This window comes from Eublepharis macularius, chromosome 1, assembly GCF_028583425.1.
Source record: "Eublepharis macularius isolate TG4126 chromosome 1, MPM_Emac_v1.0, whole genome shotgun sequence".
NCBI lineage: Eukaryota > Metazoa > Chordata > Lepidosauria > Squamata > Eublepharidae > Eublepharis > Eublepharis macularius.
The window spans coordinates 75050581-75068421 of NC_072790.1; the positions used below are offsets into that span (position 1 = coordinate 75050581).

The window sequence follows — 17841 nt, forward strand, 5'->3', positions numbered from 1 at the left end:
GTGGTCAAATTGTTCATTTATTACAAATTTACTATGACATGAGATTTCAAAAATGAGAGCCTACTCTGTCAAAAGCATGCTGTGTAACCCTCAGTTGACATTTATTTAGGACATTTTTGTACCACCTTTCTAGAGTCTCCCTTCTCAAGGTAGTTTTCATAGGTTTGCCAGGCTCCTGCTGATGGTGAGCAAACTTCTGGTGATTGAAGCTTTTTCCCATTGATTGCTGGTGGTCAGCAGGCGAAGGCAGGCTATTGAGAGATTGCCCACCATTAGTAGGAACCTGGCTAGGGAAATGGGTGCGAATGCACTTGCGTCCCTGGCTGATGATATCACTTCTGGAGCAACTCAGATGTGATGGCAGTACGCTGGGGTCTGTTCTTTAGAAATCATCCTCTATGTGACACCTTCGCTTATGGGTCACACCAAAAGTGGTATCATTGGAGGACATCACAGAGGACACCAGTGCTCAAGTGCAAAGATAAACAAATGGTGTCCCACCCCCCTTGCTACTGTTTGCTGGGGGAGGGGGACCTGGTAACTTAGGCTTACAAGTAAAAACATCATAAAATAAATAATATGAAAAATGAAACAGATCATTAAAAATCCCAGGGCATAAATGGAATAAAGATATTAATAAAAGAGATCTCAGACCAGAAGCAGACCATAAACAGCTAAAAAGATAAAACCCATCTATGGCAGACCATCAGCCTTTCATACAACCTGCCACCCTAAACCTAGTGTCACAGGTTTGAGGCTTCCCAGGCAAGTATGGGCAGGTCACCACATGCCACTTGTCTAGCCTCCAATTTAACAGGCAGAGAGCCCAGACTCAAATCCTCACAGGGTCCCCTCCTCTTCCAGAGGCTTCACCAGACAGACAGCCCATTCTCTGTATTTACCTCCCCTCACCCAGCTACTGCCCAGGGCTATTGGGGGAAAGGGAACTTAGAAGTAGAGATGGGCACGAACAGCAATACAAACAAAAAAAAGCATGAACAGCCCAACCCACTAATAGCGAGCAAGCTGTTCGTGAGGCCCCGTTCCTGGCGAACATGTGTTCGTTCCAAGCCCTCTTCATGGCATCTGTCAGCCGTTCATAAAGCCAGACAGTCTGGTGCCTTTCAATCAATTCCCCTGGCAACGTAGGCATGGACTGTCTGAACTCTGTCTGAACTCCTTCTGGCTTTCCTTCTGGCTTGTAACCACTCAAAGTAGCTTCCAGCGGACAGTCCAGTTTTTTCTACTGTGAAAAGAAAATGACAGGAAAGGGACCCCCAGATCATGCCTTTCCCAGGGTGCAATCTTTCTGAAACTTGGGGGTGGGGTCTTCAGAGGACAGTGAGGACTACGTTCCCTGCAAAGTTGGTGGGTGTTGGACATTGGGAAGGTCAGTTTGTAACTCCTCAAAATAACTTCCAGCAGACAGTCCAGTTTTTGCCACTGTGAAGAGAAAATGACATGAAAGGGGGAGACCCAAGGATCATGCCTTTCTCGGGATACAATCTCTCTGAAACTTGGGGGGGTCTTCAGAGGACCGTGAGGACTATTTCCCCTGCAAATTTGGTGGGTGTTGGACATTGGGAAGGTCAGTTTGTAACTCCTCAATTAGCTTCCAGCAAACAGTCCGGTTTTTGTCATTGTGAAGAGAAAATGACATGAAAGGCAGAGACCCATGGACTCTCCCTGGCTCAAGTTCAGCTAAGTCCCAAGGGGGCTGTTCTGGCTCCCACGAACCTCCAACTACGAACATGTTCATGAACATGTCATGTCTGTCAATGTTCGTGAATCACTGTTCGTGGATGGCAATGAACAACAAACATCATGTTCAGGTTTTTTCCTGTTCGTGCCCATCTCTACTTAGAAGTTATTTTCCCTGTATACACTTCCACGATTTACTTCACTAGGTCCATTTAATATGATCAGAGTGTTTGCCATCTCTCTGTGTGATATTTTCCCTCAGTTAACAATTCTAAGCCAGCCAGGGTTAAAAAAAAATAAAATTAAACTTTATTTACAAGATGGAACATAGGAGTGAATGGTTTTAACCTCAAAAACATACTTGGGTTAAACGGAATGTTTCAATGTAACAAAACAGGTTTAACTACCAACTTTTTCTCTGTTGCCTTTTCTCAGCAGCGCTAAAAGCCTTCTCTTAGCCTCTCACTCTATTCAACAGACTCCAACTGTCCCTGTATCAGCATTCTGCCCCCTCTCATTGTTGGTTTCTCAGGAGAGACAGAGCTGGAGCCAGTCCTTTCTGTAACACCATCTGTTAAAAGTAGATGTGCCATTCCCCTGCTTGGGGCAGAAGATCCCCTGCTCTCACCCTTCACCCCCTGCTTCCACTTACCTGGCTGGCAGGGAGACACGCTTCTTGTGGTGTGCCCCTGGGTGGTCTGGCGCACTCCCACATCCACAGTGGCCCGATTTGGCCCCCTGGCGAGCGTGGGAGCGCTCCCAGGCCGCCCCTTGACCCACTTGATGGTGTCACTTCCCGTCATCACACAAGCCAGGAACACAGCAAGGTAAGTGCCAGGCCCCTGATCTCCTGCTGGGGAAGTCAAGGGATCTGGCAACCCTAGTTAAAAGCTCGAGTAAAAAGAAATGTTTTTGTCTGATGCCTAATTTTATTTTAAATAGTTGGAAATGTCCATTCTTTGACATTTGGAGATGTGCGTTAAGTTTATCTTTTGACTTGTACAACTGTGCAATGTTGTCCTGAGGGGATATATTTGCTATATTTGGTATTTCTATTGAATATAGATTCTTTATGTGCTAAGGAGGTTAATTTAAGATAAGGCATGTTTTATTGGCATGAGATTCTCTTATATTGATGAAATAGTGATGAAATAGTTGGAGTCTGTTGAATAGAGTGAGAGGCTAAGAGAAGGCTTTTTGATTGAACCAAGTATTATAATTTTGTTAGCTCTGAAGTTGTTTTGATATTTCTTGTATATTTTAATAGACTTGTTATAAGAAATATTTATTAAAGCAGGGATCACACTAATGGTGAGGGCTTATGAACATCATATTGAGATATATTTAATAAGATTTAAAATTGAGGGGAGTGTTGCATGCCAGGGAGGAGATCTGAGCCTATAGCTGCCCACCTCTAGGTGGAACCTGGAGTTCTCCCAGTATTACAACTGATCTCTAGACTACAGAGATCATTTCCCTTGAAGGGTGGAATTATACTCTGCTAAAGTCCCTCTCCTTCTCAGTCTCCACAACTCCCAGGCTCCACTCCCAAATCTCCAGCTATTTCCCAACTTGGCATCAGTAACTGCAGGCCAGGAGCCATCAGACTATCCAAGCTACAAATCTGCTCCTTCAGAGTTCAAATTCACATATTTATACATACATACTTATATACAGAGAATGCAAATTGAAAGCAGTGCCAATAAGCTTGAGCCTAAGAAGGTGGCTCACTCATGTAACAACCATGGTTTGCCACTATGTCTGATGCTTGCCATAGCCTACTTGTTTCCTCCCTACCCGACAAAATGCATTTGCCCCCTAAAGCTCCCAGTATAAGGGGCTTGGACTGCATTTTCTAGAAGCATCTAGAATCAAAGCTGGTAGGCAATAAAAGCCCCATCAACTCAAACACCTTGTCCAACACAGCATTATCGAATCTAGATTTCTACAAACAGTGAGCAACTGCACTGCAAAAGAAAAAGAAAAAAAAGCTGTCTGAACAAATAGCATGCAAATGTGAGTTGGTGGTGTGTAATGGCTCAATTAGGTTTGGACATGGAAAACTCAAGCCCATATTCCAGTTCAGCTGCAACCCTAATAAAGATTAAATGGTAAAAGATAAAAGCTGTAGGTAAAAAAATTGCATGCCCCCAACCCGTGGAATAGTCTATTTGATGTGACTGAACTGCAGAAAACAGTTCTCTAAATCTTTGGCAATTAATTCAGTTGTTCTCTTGTATATGGACCTGTTTTATTTCTAATCTGCCTGATATCATTTCTGTTTTAGAAACTGCTGTTTCTTTTTACGTGGAGCCACAGTTCCACACTCTGAGAAAAGTTTATGCGTGAAGAGCATGGCCATAGTCTCCTTCCCAGTCAGTGGGAAGAAGCGATCATCCACTGCATTCCATATAGAAATGCTGGCAATGTAAATTCCTATTACACGTTTACTCAGAAGCAAGTTCTCTTGTAGCCGAGACAATTGCTCCTTTATCCCTTTCATGATTGCAACTATGCAAGTGAGCAAACAATGTCCGTTCCAGATTAAACAACTTGTGTGGAAGCAACCTTCACAAGACATCCAATTATGCCAAATTCCATTAAAAATTAACCTGAAGGCTTTACTGCTTGGTATCAGGGAATAAGATGTATGCTGCAAGCGTTCAACGAAGGAAACCAGTTTCACACATGTTTTGGAGTTGCCGTGCAATGACACCATTTTGGACTGGCACTTTCTAGGACGTCAGGCTAGTTTTAAATAAGGTTATCTATATGTTGAATATTTTGTTAAACCACTGAATGCTACTGATTAAAATAATAAAATATTCATAGGACAAACAGTTGATGAGGAGTAAAGTTCTAAGACTACTACTCCAGAATGTAGGTGGTGTGACAGTATGATTGAATGTTTCTCCATTTTTTAAAAATCTCCCTGCATACCGAAAAAGTAGTTATCTAGAACAAGCGCTGTAGCCTTCTGACAAGATTTCCTTCATAGGAATGCAATCCCCCATCTGCAGTCTGAAGAGATGACATACAGAAAAATCTATACCCATTGAGCTGTTTATCAAGTAATTCTAAACCCTGTGATGGGAGAACATACCCAGTGGAATCCTTTTTTGTTGTGTTTTGAATAAACATGCAAAGAATACAGAAGATCAGATAACTCTCACTTTTGTACATCATTATGGACACCGAGTACAAAAGTATGTGCCATGCCTTGCCTTGTCAACGATGAAGATGTGTAAAATTTCTCACACTAGCATTGAAAATGTTCAAAGAAAGCAGTTGGGAAAAGATCAGGCTCCAGAATAGTTCAAAGTAAAATATAACCCAAATTCGACACAGACATGCCATAGGGACTTATATTTCCCATGCCTGTATATGAATTGTAAACTTGAAATCAGCTGCAGGCGTAGCACAGCAAGCAATGTTATTTTACAAGGTGTATTCTAAGACAGGCAGTCTTCCTTAAGCAAGTTTAGACTTAGACTAAGGCTTCCTAGATCCAAGCTCTATATACTTTATTGGAGAGGTGTATGCTTTATTGTTTTCAGTATTTTATAAATCATCCTGTGTACTCTTTTAAGCTGCGAGAAGGGTCTAAATATATTTCAAGCAAACAATGTCAAACTATGAATATTGTGCAACCTCGATTCTCAATAGCTACCTTTCTTCAAATAACCTAAGAACATATACGTATGCATTACTTACCACTGATTGTGTTCCTCGAGTGGAAGACGTAGTAACTGGAGTTATAGTGATGGTACTTGTAACTTTGCTTGCTGCAGGCCTTGATGATACATTATTCCTGGGAGAACGAAGGACGGTACCAGTCATCACCTCTTTCTCTGCTGCTACATTCATGGGTCTGACAGTTATCACAGGGCTTACTCCATCTTGAGCTGTGCTAGGTGAGCGTTTAAACTGAGAGCCTAAATGAATATGAATTTTGTTGTCTTCAGTTGTTATAATATTTGCATTGGCATTGTACTTCCGGACTGGAGTGGGGACAGTTTGTTTTTCTGGTGTCACTTTAAACACAGCCCTCCCCATGGTCATGTCCTGCGATTCTGGGGTCACAGTAATTTCTGCTGGTGCAGCCGAGGTAGACACTGTCATTATCTGGATTGGAGAGACGGGCCTTTCCATAAAAGGAGATCTAGTGCATTCTGAAGATGTCTCTCTTGAAAAAGTAGTTATAGTAACTGGGGACATAGCTCTTTCTGGACCCACAGGGCTCTCGCCAGTTTTTCCTTTTGCGGACATGACATTAGGAGAGGGAATGATGGTAATTCGTGGTTTTTGATTTCCCAAGGTGGGGATGACAGTAGTACTTGAGAAAAACTCTTCTGCTGTTGGACTAGTGATCTCCAAAGTAGCTGTGCTATTCTCATGATCTGGTGTTACCCGAATATGAAGAGGCTGCCCTTGCTTGGGAGAAAGGACCACTTCTCCAGGATGTTCTGGACTGGTATGTACTCGGGCTCCTTTATCTTGAGCTGCTGGAGAACCACTCTCTCTTTTCTTCATCCACGGAATCCATGATTTCCTCATTGTGAGCTCATTTGCTGCAGGAGGATATCTGTCGAGCACAGTTGACCTCTCCATCGGCTTTTTAAGGCCCACCTGTCGAAGATTGCTCATGATGTGGTTCTCTTCCTGGAAGGACTTCCTTATGAACACAGCAGGTGTTTCTTCCTCTGCTGTTTCATTACTTACTGCATCAGTTTGTACTCCAGTGGATGTAACAGGTACATCTACCATTCTTCTGCCATTCATGCTGGGTCTCAAGACACGACTGTAGCGCTTAGACAGCTCAAGCTCTTTTGTCAAGCTCAGCACCTCCTGTCCCATAGTTTTGTTTTTATTTTCTTCCTCCATAAACCTTTGCTGAAGAACAGAGTAATCCACTTGTAGCTGTGAAAGCTGGTCTTCTTTGTTCATCAGCTCATGGATTTTCTCTTTCAGTGCCTGCACTTCAGCTTTCAAGTTGCTGCTCTTAGCTTCCTCCAGCCGAAACCTGTGCCTCAGCTCTGCTTCCTGACACACTGCCTCACCCTTCTCAATGGCTTTAGTTTTTGCAATCTGGAGCTTCATTTCTTCCAGTTGCTGAGAAAGGACATTTGCTTTGTCCTGCTCGGTCCTAAATTTTTGCTCCAGCTGATCATATTCATCCTCAGTCTTCATCAAATCTCCTTCAACCACTTCCAACTGCTTGAGACGCTTTCTCAGTCTTTCAATTTCTACTGTGAGTTCTTTAATCTTGTTATCCTCCTGGCCAGAGAGACTCTGTCCTTTTCTAACTCGACCTCTGGCTATTTCTCTTTCAACCTCCTCTATACCATCAATTCTTTTCTTTAACATATCCACCATACAGCTCAGCTCAGCAGATTTTTCCTCTTCACTCTTCAGCTTGCCAATTAACTCATCCCTTTCCTTTGTCAAACAGGACACCCTTTCCTCCATTTCAGACTTCAGCTTCAAAAGCCTCTTACTTTCATCTATGAGCTTTTCAGTCACTTCCATAACTTTGCCTTGCTCCACCTTAAAGTTTTTATTCAAGCTTTCAACATTTCTCTCTTCCTGCTTTATTTTATCCATCATGTTTTTTCTTTCATCAACCAGCATGACTGTAAATGACTTCAGCTTTGTAAGGTCATCTTTCAAGAGGAGCTCAGCCTTTTCCAACTTACTTTCTGAAGACTCGAGATCTTTTACTCGTGTCTTTAACACTTCTAACTCATTAATCAAGTCTTTGGTTAAGTTCTTTTCTTTCTCTAGATTCAAGCGCAGCTGCGAACACTCTGATTTGCTTCTGTTGAAAGCCTCCTCGAGCCTTTCAAGTTCAGACATTCTCTTCTGTAGTTTCTCCACTTCCAATTTTAGCTCCTTGGTATGGAGCTCCTCCTCTTGCAGTTTCTTTTGAAGCTCTTTACACTGGGACTCAGTTTTGATGATCTCCTCATCTTTGCCTTCCATTTCCAGAACACGCTTGCGGAGATTTTCTACTTCAGCCATCAAACTGGAGTTCCCACATTCTCCTTTGGCTATTTTGTCTCTCAACTCTTGAAGCTCTTCTTCAGTCTTCTGAAGACTTTTGTTGGTTTCTTCAAGCTCCTCAATTCTTCGGGTTAAGCCAACCAGCTTAAGCCTGAGCTGTCTATTGTGTGACTCTTGACTAACCAATTTAGCAGTCATCTCCTCATGTTCTTGAGAAAACGATGATGTTTTGTGTTCAAGTTCCGCCTCTAACTTCATCAATTTCTGCCCATCCTCTTTTGCTTTGGAACTTACAGTTTTCAGTTTTTCTTCTTCTTCTCTTAGTTTTTGAGTCAGATCTTGTATTTTCTGGGTTTGCTGATCAAGTTGTTCAATGTGAATTTGTCTTTCATCCACCAGCATAAGTGCAAATGACTTGAGCTTGACTAACTCTTCCCTTAGCTTGTTGAGCCTTTTGGCATGTTCCTTTTCCTTGCGGGCTTGGTAGATCTTTTCTTGTTCAAGAAGTTTCTTTAATCTGAAGGTAGAAAAAAAAACACCACAGTATAATAGTGCACAGTCACTCTCTCTTTTTAAAAAAGTGTTTATTCATGCTTTCTAAAACACTGTGTCTCTCTAGGTACTCGTACAACTTCGGCCATATCCACAACTGCCAAAGTTTTCAATGTGCTACTCTTTTTGTTGGTAGGGAAGGAATGAGCTGAGGGCTCTTTAAAAGTACACAAAAGCTGTTAGATTACCCTTAAAAGCTGTGCATGCTGGTGCACATTGATTGATCAAACTAGCAAACTTCTATTCAGCTGGAGTAGAGATGAGTCTCCTGCTAATCTTCCAGCAAAGGCCAACAGGAGACATTATAGCACTGAAGCCAATGAAGATGAGTTGCCCACCATGCTGTCTTGTACACAGCTACACAGCGCTGAAGAAAGGGCGACAAGGCCTTCAACATTTCCCATGATCCTACTGTACTGTAGTTGAGGGCTCTAGACACTGGGGAAATAAGGTGACTTCCTCTCAGGTTAATACAACCTCCTTTCTGGCATTCAAAAGTCCAACTACAACCCATTAATAAGGAGAAGACTCAGGAGTGATATATCTTTGTGTAGAACACACATGAAAAGGAACCCCCAAGAACTGTGGTCAAATGATTCATCCCTACGATGCTGCACACTGGCTGACTTTCTACCTTTGTAAGATTTTTTTTGCATGGGTGATTTGCCACTCTGGGCCCAATACCTCTTCGGATTTTCCTCTGAGTTATGGATGCTTAACTCCCCCTTCAGATTTCAGTGTGGCATTTCAAGGGTTCTCTTCTGAATTTTCTGCCAGAACATGATTAAATGCAGTAAAATGAGGGGAAAAGCAGCTAAACTATTCAAGAAACTGCTACAGAAGGAACAGAAGTCTAGGCTGTTTGAGTTCTTTATGGTCTGAACTTTACCATAGTATCCTAACCCAACACCACACTTTTTGTGGTGAAAAGTAACTGACTATGAAGGAATATTCTCAAAACATATTCTTCAAGTTATTAATGGGACAAATTTCACTAATAAGGCTTTAGAGCATTTCTTCACTGTCAGGTGAGCCTGATCTTGTTAGTTCTCAGTAGCTAAGCAGGGTCAGCTTTGATTAGTAATTGGATAGGAGACCTCCAACGAAAACCAGGGTTGCAGAGGCAGGCAATGGCAAACCATCTCTGTTAGTCTCTTGCCATGAAAACCCCATCAGGGGTCACCATAAGTCAGCTATGACTTGAGGGCTCTCTCCACCACCAAGAGAAAATAGGATTGTTTGGATTTTATATTCTTGATTGAGGGAAACTGTGAAATGAAATAGACAGGCTAACAACAAGTTTCAGTCATTGTGTTAGTTAACTTCTCATGAGTGGAATTTACTGTGTCCTATGCAAGAATCTAAAGACTGCCCAAAGGCACAAATCACAATATTTGTAAACTTAATGTTAAAACAATTTCCAGCATTTTCTGTCTTAAAGAGACAATATCTTCATTTTAGGCAGACAGGTTCCCCTCATGGAGGCACATCAAAAGTGCCTAGTATATGAGCACTAAGACCAGGGAGAAAACCGATTAAAAGGTTGGATTCTGTTCCAGTTCCGGTTCATAATTACTACTTTTTAACTCTTCAGGTTGATTTCAGTTCAGATAATAATTAATCCACAGCCCTGCCCTTCAATGACTACCTCACAGCTAACCTAAAATCATATCAAATGTTCTTATGAAATAGCCTATTTTATTACCAGTTAAAGTAGCAGCAAATTTTCTCCATAAAACTGTTTAACATTGAAGGTCATATAATACTTGCATATTTCCACTTACCAGAAATATCTTAAGATTTCCAGAAATAATAAGATATTTTTACAACCCCCTCTGCCTTTATAACTTATAACCCAAGTAGTCTTGCTATCCAAAAAACTGACACACCTCTGAAGTATGTATCAAATTATTGCATAAATAATTAGAGGCAACTCTTCAGCTATGCTATTAGAAATTATACAAATAATTTCCTGTTACAAATTCCAGCAAGAACAAAAAGGAATCTTGTGACATCTTAAAAATTAACAGACTGATTGAAACCCAGTCTTTTGTGGCCTGGAGCCTCTCATGCTACTGCTTCAAGTGGGTTCTAGCCCACGAAACATATGCTTCCATAAATCTTTCAGTCATTAAGGTGCCATGTGACTCTTGTTCGACAGTACAAGTAATACATGGAAAGTACTTCCATGGAAGAAGAATGCGTGTAGCCCATGATGATCTATTCATAGGTCTAATGCCGTTTCCTGCATTTAAGTGCTTCGCACGTAACAGTTTTCCTAAATGGAATGCAGGCCCCATACCGGCTAGCCTTGGAAATACACACACACACACACCTTCCCTGGGGAGCTATCCAGCATTTGTGCTGAAGACCTGGTTTGCTAAACAACGGATTTCAAGAGCTTATCCAATGACATCCAGCCACTTCTGTCTAATAAAAGCTGTACTTTTGCCTCCCCACCACCACCACCCAAGTTACTATCATGCAATAGTGCTTTTGCATTATTTATCTGTTCTAGCATATTTACAGCACTAATGTCCTGTACAATTAATTCAAATCCATGACAGTCCCAGAGCACTAGCTTGCAATCTAGTTAGTATGTAGGTTCCAATGGTAAGCAAATCATGAAGTATGAAGAACTGTTGATTATATCCAGAGATTCACAAAGCCAAGAATCATGGGTCTTCCCTGTATTGCCCACTCCCTTAGCAGTCCTTTTCAGCCCCAGGAAAGTTTATTTCTAGTGTTGTGGTACCTGTGTGGACCAACAGCCTTGTAGATTGAAAGGCTGCAGTGGAGAAGAGGAAGGGGACCAAATTACTGTTTTCTTCTCTTCCAGTTCTGCTGATGGAAGAGAGTTCCTTTTCTGCTTCATCCCATTCCCCCTCTTTACTGCAATCTCTTGATCTGCTTGGCTGTTAGTCCACATGGGTCATATCACCCCACAAATAAGCATCCCTGGGGTAGAAAATGGCCTGTTGGCATTGGGATGGGGGTGGTGAATGCAGGAAAGATCTATGACCGTCAGCTGCTTCTGCTGATGGATCACTGCATCCAACCTGGTATTGCCTCATTGGAACCTGTATGTCACAATGAGTTCCATGTGATTAGAAGAAACTCATCATATGAAGCTGCCTTAGACCACTGGTCCATCAAGCCCAATATTCTCTACTCTGGCAACAGCTCTTTACAACCTTTCCCAACACCTGCTATCTGGGATCCTTTACGTAGAGAGGCCAAAGATCAACTCTGAGACTTTCCACATGCAAAGCATGTATTTTGTCAGTGAGCTATGACCACAGCCTGGTTTCATGGACGGGATGTGCATTCAAATATGCAACATATAAAAATCAAGATACTGTATAGAAAGACTGTATCACAGCCAGATAGTTTTGCATTTCAATGCGCATCTGATTTATGCCCACAGTTCCCAATCCAGCAATTGCTGTTATGTCTAGAACAAGGGGAGGGGCCATGGCTCAGTGACTGAGCATCTTCGTTACATGCAGAAAGTGTCAGGTAGAATATCTAGCACCATCCAGTAAAAAGGATCAGGTTGTAGGTGATGTGAAAGACATTTGTCTGAGACCCTGCAAAGCTGCTGCCAGTCAGAGTAAACAGCACTAACCTTGATAGAGCAATGGCCTGACTCAGTATTTGTCAGCTTCATGTATTCATGTGCATACATGTACAGATCTCTTTCACTAGCAAAAACATGAGGTGAGGTTTTTTTCAACTCTGAAACCTTTACCTTTTTCAGGTTTCTGATTAACCCCTTTCCTACAACCAAGTCTACAAAGTCTTTCAAGGCCTTTATTATTATATGTACTGAAATGTACTTTGTTCACATTATGAGAAGACAAGATTATCTGGAAAAGTCAATAATGCTAGGAAAAGTAGAAGACAGTAGGAAAAAAGGAAGACCTAAAACGAGATGGCTTGACTCAATCAAAGAAGCCACATCCTGCAGTTTGCTACATCTGAGCAAGTCTGTTAATGAGAGGAGGTTTTGGAGGTCTTTCATTCATAGGGTCCCCATAGGTCGGAGGCGACTTGACGGCACATAACACACACACACACACACACACACACACACACACAGAGAAAGTTTATCCCAGCAGCCAAATTAAGCAATAAAATTCACACAATTATAATATACAGATGTTGCTTGGATATCAGATTTTTACTATTCAGTTCTAAAAAAAGAACAGCTTTATGTAAAGTCTTTAGTGGTTACAGTTTAGTAGTGTTTTTTTATTCAGAGTTTGGGACTGCACTGTTAATATACTAGTATTCTTCAATACTTACTGTATACATTTACTGAGCAATGCTGCAAAAATGTATACACATAACAATTTATAAATAAAATATTTACATCATTTGAAACACATTTAAGTATATTATACATGTTTATTTAGTTGAGCAATCTCCTGCTCAAATTTCTCATCACCCTTGAATGTATTGGGTAACCTAATATAACACTGTTCTGCCAAACGGAGACCTGTGTCTTTAACATGAGAATGATCATACTGGCCTACCTTATAGGGCTGTTTTAATGATTATGAAATAAAGTTAGTTTGTGAAACTCTTTGGCACAGAAAATGGCACCACCAGTATTACTATAATTATTACAGAATACTGGAGCTCTTAGAGAAAAGACAGGAGAAAATATACTTAACAAATAGTTAAACTGAAGTACAGGGGAGAGGGGAAAAATACTAGTTATCCTTCTATAAATGTTATGCCCAAAGTAAACAGCTATGCTGATCATAAAATTTCACCCCAATGGAACTGAGTAGCTTCTAAGAATTAAGAAAGAAAAGCAGTAGCCTTTTCAGGAAAAAATAATGATTAAAGAACAACCAGCTCACATCAGTTCATTTTAGGCTCCAGCATCTCGCTTTTTTGTGCATTCAAAGCCAGACTGCTTTTCCTGTTTTAAAACAATGGGATGCCTTTCTTGTTTAAATAAACTGCCGGCTTTCCAAATATCTTTTTCATATCAAGGTTGTCCCCAACACAGAAAGTCTTCAGAAACCAAACCACTTCTCAGTTGTATAACTACAAATCCTCAGTACAGCTACAACACCGGTCAGCAAAGGCTTGCAGAGGAAAAGAGTCCACATGTGTCCATGACAAACAGAGGATTTAAAGTTCAGGCAAGTCTGTTTCTGGCTGGAGGTTATCTTTTTCTGAACAACATGAGGGGGGGGGGTGTTGTCCAGAACAGTGAAACAACAGCTCTAAGGAAAGAGTTAATTTCAGTGCATCTATTAACAAAAGTGGTCAAAGCATTCCATACAAATTACCTTGTAAACTTAGCTGTGATGCGAGGCTTTCCCTCCTCAAGTCAACTCCACACCAACTTGAGCTGCTAACTTCAAAAACCTGTAGTTATTTATCTCTCTGAGCACATGCCTGTTCTTCACACGCAGTTATTTGCAGCAGCTCTCTGCTGACTCTTCCTGCCAAGGAAATCCATTAGCACCCGCTGAAAAATGCGCATCTACCAGAAACATCTCACATTTAGGAAACAAACAAACCCAAGGCAGAGTATGGCTTTCTTACCTTCAAGTGAGGAGCCCTTCCTCTAGCCCCCTCCCCTCCCCACTAGTCTGCAGGCCCTGCATAGCCCCCCCTGCTCTCCAGGGAATTCGCCATCACATTCCAGCCATGTCATCAGAACAATGAAAGGTGAATGTTGTGCAAAACAGCTTGGGACCACTCACTGATGATGTCATCCTTCCCTTATATGGCTTATTATTGTGCAGATTTAACTTTGGGTAGCTTGGGGAGGGTGGTGAAGGGAACATCCTTCTCCAGAAAGCAAAGCAATGGGGAAAAGTTGGCCACAGAAAAAGCTTAATTCCTAGCAAAAAAAAGGGGGGAGGGGGAATAGCATTCTCCTCTCCCCATTTATCCTCTATTTCCAAACCATATGAACTCCAGCCAGTTCTATTCAACATGTGTTCAAGCCACAATGGCAATCCTCAATGAAACAGCAGCTGAGATCATACAGCACAAGAGAAAGCCAGTCAATCAGTTATAAAGGAAATCCACCCAAAACAAAACACAAAATAAAATGGAAACCTGTTGTATATATTTAAGAGAGAGCTGCAACATAACATCTGCAGCTGCGAGAGGACTCTTTGGGTTCACAGGATCATTCCAACTACAACTTCAGCCAACAATACCTGATCTGTTAGGGACTGACCATTTTCTCATGCCTTGTTCACATTATTCCTGGGTTATCCTAAGGCAGCAAATCTGAATCTCTGAAATAAAAGTTACTTAGAACAGATCCACATAGCCATGAAATATATGGTCAAACGTTTTCTTTTCAGGCTAGAAAGGTAACTTGCTATTTACATTTCCTTTAATATAAGCCTGGATCACACACACACACACACGTCCTTTCTGAAGCTTTGGGGTGGGGCAGCCAAAGATCACTCAGAAGGTTGTCTCCCTCCCCCCTTTCTACTAGGCCTCTCAGGCCTTTTAACTGCGGTGTGAAAAGAATTCATGAGTCTGAAGTTTCTCTCTCATTACTAGAGCTCAAAGATGGCAAGCTCTTCACCGGCTGAATTCATATCACGGGTACACTCCCCACCTTTTTTAGTTCCATCCAGAGTGTGGCCCTTTCTTCAAAGCAGATTCCAGGCTAAGCCCTTCCTTGGCCTCTTGTTTTCTGTCTCAAGTGCAGGAACTTACATAATCCAAAAGGTAACATCCACAGCCCTACCCAGATTCCAGGGCTACATTGCTTAAAACTCTCCAAACAAAGCCAGATGCTTCTGTTATAGAAAAACAAACAACAGTTCTCCCAGGCTTGTGTTTCCTTATTGCCATAAAAGTGCACTTCATACAAACTGAAAGGCATCCTCCATAAAGAAGCCATTAAAAATCTTTCCTTAATTAAGTTCCAGACTTGCCTCTTGCAGTCAGAGGTGATACTTTTTGACAACCAGAATCATTACTAGCAAACTGGCCCATGTTTATCTCAGATGTTTAACAGGTGTTAATGAGCTCCCAAATCTACTCTTGGTGTAAGTAAAACAAAACTCAAGAAAAAGAAAGCGGGGAGGACTTGCTGTTTCCAATATACTTTAAAATATATTGCATTAGTCATATTGTGCCTCTTGGGAAAGTATTCAGTAAAAAGAAATATAACATGTCTTTGGAAAAGAATGCTGCTGAGGTGAGAGGGAACAAAAAGATTGGAGGGAGGTATTGGAAGGTATACTGATTTCAGACAACACATTTTATATTACTTACATCATGTTTCCTTAAAAAAATATAAACAAAAAAACCCCACCCTTTAGTTAAACCAAACAACTGGACATAGTGATTAACCATTATTCTTATTTAAAACAGGGTTGTTCCAGGGGAATAATATATAAATATACTACACTGTTCTCCAAGGGCTTTCTCTTCCCCCACATACCAACTGATGAGTTGAGGCTCTATTCCCCCTCCCTTTAAATTCCATGATGTGAATTGGGATAAATCATCGCGTATTTAATGCTTCAAGCCCCGTGGTGTAGAGTGGTAAGCTGCAGCCCAAGCTCTGCTCACACGACCTGAGTTCGATCCTGGCAAAAGCCGGGTTCAGGTAGCCGGCTCAAAGTTGACTCAGCCTTTCATCCTTCTGGGGTTGGTAAAATGAGTATCCAGTTTCCTGGAGGTAAAGCGCAGATGACTAGGGAAGGCAATGGCAAACCACCTCGTAACAAAAAGTCTGCTAAGAAAACACTGTGATGCAACGCCCCCCCATGGGTCAGTAATGGTTCAGTGCTTGCACAGGGGACTAACTTTACCTTTAAAGCTTCATTAATAGTATCTCTTTGGATACTGCTACCTCCCCCTCCATTTTATTTTTCCCTCTTTTAAACTTAAGAGGAACAACAGTACAACAACAACATTTGATTTAATGCACACTCAGAACAGTTTATCAATTATGTTATTATTATCCACACAATAATCACCCTTTGAGGTGGGTTGGGCTGAGAGAGCTCTGAAAGAGCTGAGACTGACCCAAAGTCACCCAGCTAACTTCAAGCGGAGGAGTGGGGAATCAAACCCAGTTGTCCAGATTAGAGTCTTGCTGTTCTTACCCACTACACCAAACTGGTTTAGGAAAAGTGTAGAAGTGGTACAACTTCTCATGATAGTCTAGATTTCATATAAAATTTGGGCAGAGATGAGAACTTCCATATGTTCAGAGCTGAGGTGAAACTCTATTATTCACAGTACGAATAAATCAGCAGTGTGACTTGCAACCCAAAGGAAGACTAATACCATAGATGTTAATAATTTCTGACATTACCTGACTATCTCTATGATGTAATAAGCAGACAGGTAAGAGTCAGCATTAAAAAGATATCTCAGTATTGAATAATTGTAGCTTTTGCTTGGATTACACACTTGTCTGATAGCTAGGTCAAACCTTCACCTCAGCTTTTCTAAATCTTTCAGGTCCATCATTCTTCCAGTATGAGGAAGCAGAATGTATGAACAGATAAAGGAAATAACAGTTGTGAGGTTTTCTTCTTATGCCTTAGAATGAATCCTGAAGTCATAAAACAGGAAGTAGGCCTAGCCAATGACCCAAACAACCCAGTTATTTGCTCGTTCTTTCAAAGGACTAATTTGAGATACAGTAGCAGAGAGCATGCTTAAGTAGCAATGAAAAATGGCTAAGAAACAAAAACCTGGCCTGCTTTTCCCTGGTGCATTTAACTGGAGGGCACACAGTAAGCAGCAGGTGAAGCTTTTCTAGGCAAGGAAATGAATATTATCAATTGCTCATGTCCACCCAGCAAGCTGCTATAAAAGGTACATAACAGAAATCAGTGACAAAGGTTTGCAATACAAATGTTCCTACACCACAGAATGTAGTCCCTTGCAGTGGACAAACTGCATTGGGATATCTTGATTGGAAGGGGCCAGTGATTTTTTCCCCCCTCAGAGTATCATATTATTCAACTATTAAGTAATCAGGTTTACAGTGTGGATGGCACGTAGTTCATTTCTGTGTTCCATGGCTTCAGTTTGAAATTTAAAATCACTTGAGATTTTCTTCTAAATGCAATAGCTCTCTCTACAGTTTTTGTGGCCTGTGCTAGGTTTGCATAGTTATGACTGGCCACCTTGATCTAATACTGTGTGGAAATGTCCTTGATACTGATTGTACTAATCTCATACTAGGTAATCCACCTTGAGTCTCAGTGAGAAAGGCAGACTATAAATGACATAAATAAATAAATGCCTGTTGGGAAGGCTAAGATCGTGGAGTCCAGTGTGTGTTTCCCACACTTGCTGATCTTTGCTGACTCAATTAAGAGTCTAGGAGTTATATTTCATCCACCCTCATTGTTAGGGAAGCAACTTAACTCAGCTGTGAAAAAAATGTTTTTTTCCCTCTTCACTTAGCCCAGAGGATAACTCCTTACCTTGACCCAGCAATTCTGACCACATGGATCTATGCCATGGTTACCTTGAGGTTAGACTTGGGTTGCCAGTTGCCTGGGAAAAAAATGTCCTGTCCCTTTAATAGAAGCTTAATGGGATGTTATTTACCAGGTG

At 41.4% G+C, this 17841-nt stretch overlaps 1 protein-coding gene across 4 annotated transcripts in view; it reads right to left on the minus strand.

Annotated features, from left to right (window-relative positions):
• The window catches only part of FILIP1 (filamin A interacting protein 1), a 121671-nt gene that overhangs the window by 16993 nt on the left and 86837 nt on the right, over nucleotides 1-17841 (minus strand). For 3 of the 4 annotated variants that reach the window (XM_054975388.1, XM_054975378.1, XM_054975373.1), the window contains exon 5: nucleotides 5416-8221. In XM_054975388.1, coding sequence (XP_054831363.1) covers nucleotides 5416-8221 — 2806 coding nt within the window. Of the gene's footprint in view, nucleotides 1-5415; nucleotides 8222-14866; nucleotides 14931-17841 lie in introns of those variants that run through there. The other variant, XM_054975398.1, reaches the window with a different exon arrangement.